The sequence below is a fragment of the Chrysochloris asiatica genome, unplaced genomic scaffold (genome assembly GCF_000296735.1).
Source record: "Chrysochloris asiatica unplaced genomic scaffold, ChrAsi1.0 scaffold00048, whole genome shotgun sequence".
Classification (NCBI taxonomy): domain Eukaryota; kingdom Metazoa; phylum Chordata; class Mammalia; order Afrosoricida; family Chrysochloridae; genus Chrysochloris; species Chrysochloris asiatica.
The window spans coordinates 13,494,566-13,506,579 of NW_006408566.1; the positions used below are offsets into that span (position 1 = coordinate 13,494,566).

The window sequence follows — 12,014 nt, forward strand, 5'->3', positions numbered from 1 at the left end:
TCATCTTTCTCCCGCAGAGCAGCTGGTAGTTTCAAACCGCTGACCTTAAGGTTCACAGCCCGATTCCTAACCACTACACTACCAGAGCTCCTCTGAACAGCAGTAGGTGGGTTTAAACTGCTAACCTTATGGTTGCAGTCCAGTGGTAATCCTACAGCACCACACCAGGAGGACTCCAATAAGCAACTTTAATTAGTTTGGAGTTTGGGAGGTAACAGAATGAATGTGATAGGTAAAAGTATACTGATGAATGGAATTTTTAGGGAGGAAGGTGTAGAAGAAGACGTTGATGTTTAATATGAAATATTGAAGGTTCAGCAACCTGAGAAGGAAAGAGATGGTGTATTGGCACCCTAACCACCCCCAAGTTCATATATTCGCTAGGAGGGTTCTCAGGAGCCCAGCATGTAGTTGTCCTCATAACTATGATTTATTTTAGTGAAAGATTATAAAACTAAATTAATTCTAGGAAAGGGTGCATGGGGTGAAGACTGGAGGAAACAAGGCATAAGTTTCTATGAGCCTTTGTAGAGTTGCACAGAATAAGTTGAGACAGCATGTGTGAAGTGGTATCTACCAAGGAACACCATTACAGTGCCCAAAGTTTGTTTTGGCACTCTCTACCTACAAGTACCACAACTCCATATTCCTAGGAGGAAACCATGTGCTTAGCATAAACTGTATGTTTTTTACAAGTCATTCAGGCACAGAGAGCCCCTGTTATCAGTTAGGGTGATGGGAACCTTCCTGAAGTGCAAGTTCCTAGATGCCAGCACTGGCTCAATCTTGTAAACAGGTATTTCATACAACAGTGGTCCCAAACCTGCTATATTCTTTTCTGCACAGGTGGGATAGGAGAAAATAAGAAAATACAGCTTGTGTATACTCTTGAAAAGAGATTTTTTTTAGCAGCAGTACATAGACAGATCTCAAGAACAACTTCATTAGAGGTTCTTCCCTTTTTGTGTTACTAGATGTGCCCTATACTAACTATATTCCTGATTGTTCTGATAATGAAACGATTGACAATAAAATATACTGTTGTTGTTATGTGCTGTGGAGTCAGTTCCGACTCATAGCGACCGTGTACACGGTTTCTGAGGCTGTAAATCTCTATGGGAGCAGAAAGATTCATCTTTCTCCCACGGAACAGCTGGTGGTTTTGAATTGCTGACCGTGAGATTAGCAGCCTAATTTATTATCACTATGCTACCAGAGTTCCTTAAAATATACTGTAGAAATATATTATTTCCATTAATGGAAGTATTTATAGTATCTCATCGTATCTTAAATATATTATTTCCATTAATGGAAGTATTTATAGTATCTCATCGTATCTTAAATATATTATTTCCATTAATGGAAGTATTTATAGTATCTCATCGTATCTTAAATATATTATTTCCATTAATGGAAGTATTTATAGTATCTCATCGTATCTTAAATATATTATTTTTTATGCTTGTTTTTGCCTTCTTGCACCACAAGGTTAGTGGTTCAAACTCACCAGCCACTCCTTGGAAACCCTATGTAGGGTCATTATTAGTTGGAGCTGCCTTGATGGCACTTAACAACAACAACATGATCATCATTAGTTTTTCTCTTTTTAGAGTTGTCAGTGCATGTTTCTTTCACATCATTGTTTTTATGGATGCACACACGTGTTATCTTTATGTGATAAAAGAAGAATTGGAGATAAGTAAGTCAGTTTGAAACAAAAGGTTGGCAGTTTAAACTCACCAGCTATTCCTTTGAACCTTATAAAGGGTTACTATGAGTCTAAATCAACTCCACGGCACTTACAACAACAGTAGATGACTTTAAAATCTATAGGATGTAGAAGAAGAATAAAGTACAAGTTGGTGTAGCATCCAGGTCCTGATGATTAATGCTCAAAAGTTTACAAATTTGATAACGATTTAAGAAAAATTGATCTTGCATTATACTTTGGTAACTATGGGAAAAAATTGATCTTGCATTGTACTTTGGTAACTATGGGAAAAATTGATCATGTATTGTAATTTGGTAACTATGTCAAAGATTAATCTTGCATTATAGGTTTTTTTTAAGAAGATCAGTTAAAGATAATAAATGTTTATGTTTTGGATGTTTTTGTTAATCTTAGGAATATACTGGAAATATAATTTGAGCTCAGTTAAAAGTTATTTTTATTCATTTAAGTATTCATATATCAAATTAGAACAATATTAGAATCATAAATAGGAGTAAAGTTGTGCTATGCTGTTACTTTTGTGTTAACTAAGGAAACCATAGTCCTATAGAATTGGGAAATTTAAAGATTTATAATGGTTTAGTTTGTTTATTCATTCTTTGTTTTAGGATCCCTATCTTGACAAGTTTTTTGCTCTGGTCAATGCTCTGGATGAACACATGTTCCCTGTGCGAATAGGGGATATGCGAATCATGGAAAACAACTTAGAGAATGAATTGAAGAGCAGTATTTCAGCATTGAATTCTTCTCAGTTGGAACCAGTAGTTCGATTTCTTCATCTTCTTCTTGATAAACTAATTGTTTTAGTTGTTAGACCTCCTGTCATTGCTGGCCAAATAGGTAACTTATTTTTGGGGGGGGATTGTTGACATTTATAATTTGATAATTATAACTTTTATAGAACTAAAGCCAAGCTTCCTGTTGGCTGTCTACAAGGGCAGGGTTTGATATGTTTGAGTTGCCATTTATTTGTGTCTAAAGTAAAAAAATGGGGTATATTCTTGTGCTTGTTTTTATAAAAAATACCATATAGGCTTCTACTCAAATGATAAAAATTAATTTATTCACTTATGAAATATTTATTAAGCATTGTGTACCAGATACTGATAGGTATTGGTCAGTGCATAGCTCCTGACCTTATGGATCACACAGACTCATTAGGAAACAGACAAACACGTGAATCATATATTTTACAAACTATATAGTGTAGCTAGTCTAAATTTTCACTATCTGCTATCCTCTATTTAACACAGTTCTTCGTTCCCGATATAAGTATATGTGAAAGAGTACTGCGACAAAATTATTCCGTGTCAACAAAAATATCAAAACATAAACCTGTTGTTTCTTAATAAACCCTACACCTAGGTCTAAAAGTGGGGTTTCCATCTTTCTGATCCTTTCCCAAAGAACTCTGTGCTCTTTAATTCATACTACATCAAAATGGCTTTTTGGGCATCCTCGAGGTACTCAAATCGTTTTCCTTTCTATGTTTTTGAATTTAGAAGTAAGAAGTCTGAGGGGCATGATGAGAGGTGTAGGGTGGATGGGAATACGGCTTCTTGGGAGACAGCCCTTGCTAACCTCAGAGACTGAGTAGATGCAGCTACGTGATGGGGAAAAGTTCCTTGGTGCAACGTTCCAGGGCTTTTTCTCACTAATTCAGTTTTCAGGTTTTAAAAAATCTTCTTCCTAATACGCTCCTATGATTGTCCTGTATCTTTCAGAAAATCTATCAAGATGACATCTTTGGAGTCATACAAAACAGTGACCATAACCTTCTGAGCTGACCTCCATACCTTTAATTAAGCTGGACAGGCACAGAACCCCATTACTTTGATTGGACTTATTTTTTGAAGCTACCTTTCATCTGTTAGTTTGTCATACTGTGGTGGCTTTTATGTTGTGATACTGGAAGCTGTGCCACTGGTATTTTAAATAGTAGCAGGGTACACCCATGGTAGACAGGTTTCAGTTGAGTGTCCAGATTAAGACAGATTAAGAAGGAGAGGCAAACCACTTTTGAATGTTTAGCCACTGAATAGCAGTGGGACACTATCAGATAGCACCAGAATACTAAATACCGAAACATTGTGAATAGCACCAAAATATTGTCAGATATAGTGCTGTAAGATAAGCCCCACAGATTGGAAGGCATTCAAAATACAATTGAGGAAGAGCTGACTCCTCAAACTACAGTTGACCATGTGATGTGAATGAAGTAAAGCATTTGGTACCTTCTTTTTCTGATGGGGACAACTCAAAATGAGGAGAAACAGTGGTAGACATTTATTTTAATCATCTGAACATAGTTCATATATTCATGAACTATAAACTTAGGGAAATTTTATGGTGTCGAAAAGGAAATAGAACTTATAAAGATTGATATCCTAGCTATTACTGAACTGAAATGGACTAATATTGGCCATTTTGAATCTGACAATCAGGAATGACAACTTGAAGAGGAATGACTTCACATAAAAAAAGAACATTTTAAGACCTGTCTTAAAGTATAATGTGTTTGTGGTCAGGTAATACCCATATGTCTACAAGGAAAGCTAGTTAATACCACTATAATTCAAGTGTGCATACCAGTCACTAAAGCTATTGAAGAAATTGGAGAATTCTGTTAACTTCTAAAGTCTGAAATTGATCAAACATGCAATCAAAATGTACTGATAATTACTGATGGTTGAAATGCGAAGGTTCAAAACGAAGAAGGATCAGTAATTGAAAATACTTAGTGATAGAAACAATGCTGGAGATTGCAGGATAGAATTTTGTAAGACCAATGACTTCTTCATTGCCAATACATTGTTTAAACAAACATTTTTTAAACAAATGGACCTCATCAGATGGGATACACAGAAATAAATTGACTACATCTATGTGATGAGGTGGTGAGAAAAGCTCCATATCATCAGCCAAAACCAGGCCAGAGGCACACTGTGAACAGGTCATCAGTTGTTCCTATGCAGCTGAAGAAAATTAAATCATATCCATGAGAGCTTAAATTTGACCTTGAACATACCCCACCTGTATTTAGAGATCTTTTCAAGAACAGATTTGATGCATTAGATACTAAAGAGTTGTGGGATAGTGTCAAGCATGTTGTTCAGAAAAATAGCAAAAGATGATTAATAATATGAGAAAGAAGGAAAATACCAAAATGTATATCAGAAGGAACTCAGAAACTTGCTATCCAGCATAGAGATGCTAAAGCAATTGGAAGATGTGAGGAGGTAAAAGAGTTGAACAGAAAATTTCAAAGGGCAGGTCAAGAAGACAAAGACAAATATTATAATAAAATGTTCAAAGACACGGATTAGAAAATCAAAAGGGAAAAACACAGCATTTCCCAAGATGAAAGAACTGAAGAGCAAATTCAAGCCTAAACTTGCAACACTGAAGGAGTCCATGGACAAAATATTGAATGATGCAGAAAGCATCAAAAGAAGATGGAAGTAATAAACTGAGTCACCATACCAAAAAGAAATGGTCGATGTACAACCATTTCAAGTGATAGCATATGATCAAGAGCCAGTGGTACTGAAGGAAGAAGACCAAGGTTCACTGAAGGCATTGGCAAAGAACAATGCTCCGGAATTGATGGAATACAAATTGATATTTTCCAACAAACTAATGCACTCATTTATCTATTCTGTGAAACTTGGAAGGCAGCTACCTGGCCTACCGATGGAAAAAGATCCATATTTTTGCGTAATGGAAAGTGAAAATTACTAGACAATATCACTAATATTACAAGTAAAATTTTGTTAAAGATATTTTAAAAGGCAGCTGCAACAGTACATTGACAGAGAACTGCCAGAGGTTCCAGCTGGATTCAGATGAGGACATGAAACAAGGGATATCGTTGTTGATGTCAGATGGATTTGACTGATTCAGAGAATAACAGAAAGGTGTTTATCTGGTCTTAATTCACTATGCAAAGATTTTTGATTGTTTGGGCCATGACAAGCCATCAACAACATTGCAGAGAAGGAGTATTCATGAACACTTAATTGTGTTCATGAGGAATCTCTACACAGAACAAGAGGCAGTTGTTGAAAAAAAACAAGGGAATAATGACTGGTTTAAAATTAGGAAAGTTGTGTTCCAGAGTTGTATTCTTTCACCATACTTCTTCAGTCTGTATGCTGATCAAATAATCTGAGAAGATGGATCATACAATGAAGAATTTGGCATCAGGATTGTAGGAAGACTCATTAACAATATGAGATATGCAGATAACACAAACATTCTTGCTGAAAATGAAGAAGACTTAAAATACTGCTGAAGGTTATAGACCACAGCCTTTGGTATGGGTTACACCTCAGTGTAAAGAAATAAAAATCGTTATCACTGGACCAATAAATAACATCATGATAAATGGAGAAAGAAAAGATTGAAGTTGTCAAAGACTTCAGTTTTCTTGGATCCCCTATCAGCACTCATACAAGCAGCAGTCAAATCAAATGATGCATTTTATTAGACAAATCTGCTGCACAAGACCTCATTAAAGTGTTCAAAAACAAAGATGTTAGTTTGAGGATTAAGGTGTACCTGACCCAAGCCATGGTATTTTCAGTAGCTTCATATGCATGTGAAAATAAGGAAGATTATAGAAGAATTGATCCCTTTGAGTTACGGTGTTGCACGAGAATATTGAAAGTATTCCATAACTGACAGAAGAATAAACAAATCTGTGTTGGAAGAAGTGCTGCTTGAGTGCTCCTTAGAGGCCAGGATGGCCAGATTTCACCTCTCCTTCTGTGGACATGGAGTCCTGGTGTAGCACTGTGGGTTAATGCGCCAGACTGCAAAGCCGTTTGAACGTCAAGGTTGGCAGTTTAAGCTCACCAGCTGCTCCTTGGAATCCCTAAACAGCTTCGCTATAGGTCGGAACCAACTCGACGGCACTTAACAACAACTTTGGGCATATTATCAGGAGGGACCAGTCCCTGGAGAAGGACATCATGCTTGGTAAATTGGAGGGTTAGTGAAAAAGAGGATGATCTCCAGTTACATAGGTTAACACAGTGGCTGCAGCAATGGACTCAAGCTTAACAACAATTGTGAGGACAACACAGGATTGTGCAGTGTTTGTTCTGTTGTACGTAAGGTCACTAAGACTTAGAAGCTACTACCGCACCTATTTAAGGAGCTCTGGTAGCGTAGTGGTTACGAATCGGGCTGCGAACCTTAAGGTCAGCGGTTCGAAACTACCAGCCGCTCCGCGGGAGAAAGATGAGGCTTTCTACTCCCGTAAGGATTTACACCCTCGGAAACCGTGTACAGGGTCGCTATGGGTCGGAACCGACTCGACAGCACTTAACAACAACAACAACAACCGCACCTATTTAACGTTGTTTTGCAGTGTGTATGTAAAAATAACAATAAGAGAAAACACTTGCACAAAGTCAGGTATAGTGTGGTATGTATGTACTTTACTTATATTGAAGCATGACATCTTCACAGAAGCTTTTGTGGTAGGTGTTATTGTCACTGTTTCCCAAGAAAGGAAAACGATGAGCCTAATACTTTAAAAATATGCCTATGGTCACTCACTCAGCTTGTGTGGTGGGCCAAGTTTTGAACCCAAGCAACTGGACTCAGATTCCTTCTGTTTTCTACTGGAGAAGTGTCCCCTGAATTTAACAAAAAATAGTTTTAGTCAGATGGTGATGGTAGAAACTAGATTACTGCAATTAAGGAGTAAACAGTAGGTGTTGAAAAGCAAACAAGAAGCATTTATGCCTGTTATTCTGTAAAGACATTTGGTTAGAAGAGGATGCATGACTGAGTAGAGCATAAGAATGGGGAGATTTGAGCATGTTTATAGGTTTTGTAAAGGAGTTCGGTAGCCTATGCTTTGGTTAGGAGTCGGGCTGCTAACCTCAAGGTCAGCAGTTCAAAACTACCAGCTGTTCCACGGGAGAAAGATGAGGCTTTCTACTCCCATACAGATTCACAGCCTCAGAAACATTATACAGGGTCATTATGAGTCAGAATCAACTCCAGGGCACACACCACCATCTCCATACGTCGAGTAAGCAGCTCTAGTGGTGCAGTGGGTTAAGCACTTGGCTGGTAAAACCACAAGGTTGATGATTCAGATCCACCAGTTGTTTTATGGGAAAATGGTGACTGTTCTAGTAAACATTTATAGAATCAGAAGCTCTAGAGAGCAGTTTTACTTTGCTAAGTTGCAGTCGATTGTATGGCAGTGGGTTTGTTTTTGAGTTTTGTTTTATGTTTGGTGGGGGTTGGTGGTTGTGTGCCACATCAATACCTGGAGCCTTGTTTTTTGTCAATACCTTCAGTGCAGTATGGACTTTATTGGCTATTGATTATATGAGCAACAACCATTCCTTTGGTACAGTGACTCTTATGTATACTGTCCATACAGATGCTTTCTGAATCATTCAATATTTTGCCCATAGAAATCTTTCAGGATTACAAGTCAAAGCTTGAATTTTTTCTTTAGTTATTTGAGTTTCAGAAATGCTGTGTGTGTTCTTTTCTTTTGGTTTTCTAACTCCAGGTCTTTGCATATTTCATTATAATACTTTGCCTCCTTGAGTTGCCCTTTGAAATATTTTGTTCAAATCTTTTACTTCCTCATTTCTTCCAGTTTCTTTAGCTTCTCTATACTCAAGAGCAAGTTTTATCTTCTTAATTGTTTGTAGGTGTATGGATATTCTATCACAGACAGTATTGTACTGCAAGATAGATTTTGAAATGCTTCTTTTGATGATGATTATGATGCCATTTTTCTACAATTTGACGTTACTGTCAGAGTAAAACATCTAATTATCAGATTAAAAATGGCCAATGTTAGCCAATTTTATCTCTAAGCCTATGATAAGGAGTCCTGGTATGGCATTGTGACTTAATTTGCTGGACTTCAAAGTTATTTTGAACCTCAAGGGGGTTCAAGCTCATCAGCTGCTTCTTGGAAACTCTATACAAGGTCGCTATGGGTTGGAACTGACTCAACGGCACTTAACAGCAACAAAACAATGCTGAAGAAAGCTATTTTTATGCTTTCCATTTCATTTTTGACAACTTTGAATTTTCATAGATTCATACTTCATACATTCTATATTCTGATTATTAATGGAGATTTTCAGCCGTTTTAACATAGAGTTTTGTCACATCAACAAATGAACTTCCCAATAGCTTTGCTCTATTTAGGCCATTAAGGTCATCTCTACTTTGAGGAGTCAACTTCTTCCCAGTCATATTTTGAGTGCCTTCCAAGCTGAGGCTCTCATCTTCTGGCAATCTATCTGGCAATACTCTGTTGCCGTGCATACGGTTTCAGTAGCTAACTATTCTGAAGTTGTCTGCCCTTTCTTCTTCCTCGTTTGCCTTAGCTAGTAGTTCCACCGCAACCTGTCTACCATGGATGCCCCTTCTGGTATTTAAAATATCGATGGCATAGCTTCCTGCATCGCAGTAAGTTTCAAGCCTCCACTATACGGCACACTGACAGACTAGTAATGGGAGGGTGGTTTTAGATGCTGATAAATTTGCATAAAAAGTTGAGGACTTTCAGGCTTTATAAGTTTTTTTGTGAGATAGAAGCTAAGATTTGCTAAGAAGGCATTAGGATGACCTGACTTTTGAAAGGGACTATGATGATTTGATATTGTTTGTATGAGAGAAAGGAAAAGAAATTAAGTAGGACTATAGGTAAGATTGCTAATCAATACTCAGGTCTGTCTCTTTTTCATTTTATTCCTGTCTAGTTCAGTATATGAATTAATCTTTCCAAATGTCCACTTCATACTATTTTTCTATTCTTAGGAAAACTTAATTGGTGTCATTATCATCTCATAATTTCTTATGTTGATTAAATTAATTATAAAGTATAAGGCTCTATTGCTTAATGTATTATTACTGTTTGGTTAGTACATTTATTCATTGTACTGCTATACTACAATTTCTGCAAAATTTTTGTTATGTACTGACTTGAATGACTAGGTAGGTATTGATTAGCATGGCATTTAAGGTCCTGTGCAGTCTTGCCTTGACTTGTTTTTCTAGTCTGTGTTTTCCTTCTATTGTTTGTATTAAATCACTCGTGTCAATCAAATTTCTTATTTACTATTCACTTTTCTGATGTTAGTATTTTAAATAATCCATCTTCATCAGTGATATAATTTTAAAATAAAAGTAATATGCACTTGTTGTATGCTTGCTAGGGTCTCAGTGTCATCTTTAAAATGTGTTGTTACATTTTGCATTTCATATGCAAGATAGATGATTTTCTTATCATTGGATTGTTATTGATTTTTCCAAATAATGTGTACCTGTTGAGTAATGTATTTTGACTGACTAAATCTATATAATTTTTATGTTAAATTAGTTGAATGAGCTTTTTCTCTTCTTCCTATTTAGAAAAGTGTTTAGTTAAACTAATACTAGATGTAATTAAATTCAATATGAAATGTTATTTACTTACTTATGTTTAATCAGTATTCTTAAACCATATAGAGATTTTAAACCCTTGATCTTTTTGGAACTCACAGTGTAATATAAAGTTGAAGCAGATATATTTTCCTCTCTCTTCAAAGTTAATCTAGGTCAGGCATCTTTTGAAGCCATGGCATCGATTATAAATCGACTTCACAAAAACTTAGAAGGAAGTCACGACCAGCATGGCAGAAACAGTCTACTTGCATCGTACATCTACTATGTTTTTCGCCTGCCAAATGCGTACCCTAATTCACCATCGCCAGGTATTTTACTTTTTTTATTCTACCATGAAACTCTCATGTGTAGATTATGTGTCCATAGCAGGACTGAGATAATCTTTTAGTTCACAGTTTGATAACATTCATTTGGTAGCAAGCATTTATTGAGTGCCTGCTAAGTGGCATGAACAATGGTAGGTACTGCAATGATAAAGAATAAATAAGTTCCATTTCTAGGTATGATTGTTTATATGACTTCCTTTGCTTTGAATAGTGATTTTGTTTGAATTGATTCTTTGAATTGTACTCTAAAAATAACCTCAAGTTTTTAAAGGCATTTTGCCATTCTTTGTTACGATCAGAGAAGTAGATTCTTTTATTTGTTATTTGGTGTGCTATTAGGCATAGAAGAAGAAATAGGGTTGCTTGGTCGCCCCTTGGTAACTGTGAAGCCCATAGTAATGTAAGGAACAGTTATCTAAAAAAGTTCTGATTTATTCATAGTCAACTCTTTAAAATAGCCATTTTAGTATTAAAGTCCAAATTAGTGAATTGTAGTTGTTAACCTTCTATCTGAAATTGGTTATAGTCATAGTTGTAAGGGAGGCGTATAGTTTAGTTTTGAATGCCTATTTAGTTGTTCACTTAGTTGGCTAATAGTTGTATTTTGTGTACATTTTGACATGTTCATGTATTTGTTTGTATGACCCACTGGGATCATACATAGTAAATAGCTTTTTCCATATATTGTTGTTGTTAAGTGCCATTGAGTCTGTTCTGACTCATAGTAACCAACATGGGGTTTTTGAGGAGCGATTGGTAAGTTTGAGCTGCCTACCTTGAGCTTCAAACCGAACTTGAGATTGAGTGCTTATCTTACAGTGTCACACCAGGACTCCATCTCCATATATTGGTTAATGTTAATGTTAAGAATGTGACAAAATACTTAAGGTAATTCATTATGTAAATCAAACATAATAATCTATGTTTTATAGGCCACTTTATTTCTTTACTTATTCATAAAAAGAAAAGTAATTGACTCTGATATCCTGGTTCATAAGTTACTATCTTGATTCTTAAAATTATATATATAAAGTCCTGGTGTGGTGCTGTGGGTTAATGCGCCAGACTGCAAAGCTGTTTGAACTGGAATGTCAGCGGTTCAAACTTACCAGCTGCTCCGTGGAAATCCTATACAGGGTCGCTATGGGTCAAAACTGACTCGACGGCACTTCACAACAACAACATATTTTTAATGTTTTATTGTGAATTATGTGATAGTTTACATAGGAAAACATTATCTTACATTCATCCTATCGTATATAGTTTCATTTCCATGGTTACAATCCCCTCCATGCATCATCAACCAACCAAAGGGTATACCCTGCAATTAAATTATAATTTTGAGGCTTTGAGTGTATAAGTGATGTAAGTGCATATAGTAGCTTCTCTGTTTGCCTTTTCAAATTCAATATACTATGGCAATGCCACAGATTTTGCAAAACATCTTTATATGCTGACATGGAAGACTCTTATTTGACAGGTATATATCATTTGTAAATACTACATTCAGAAAAGTTTCT

At 36.1% G+C, this 12,014-nt stretch overlaps 1 protein-coding gene across 8 annotated transcripts in view; it reads left to right on the forward strand.

Annotated features, from left to right (window-relative positions):
• DOCK7 (dedicator of cytokinesis 7) overlaps window positions 1-12,014 on the forward strand; it is a 254,019-nt gene that overhangs the window by 133,938 nt on the left and 108,067 nt on the right. For all 8 annotated transcript variants that reach the window (XM_006862471.1, XM_006862472.1, XM_006862473.1 and 5 more), the window contains 2 exons: window positions 2,341-2,572; window positions 10,312-10,476. In XM_006862471.1, coding sequence (XP_006862533.1) covers window positions 2,341-2,572; window positions 10,312-10,476 — 397 coding nt within the window. The remainder of the gene's footprint in view (window positions 1-2,340; window positions 2,573-10,311; window positions 10,477-12,014) is intronic.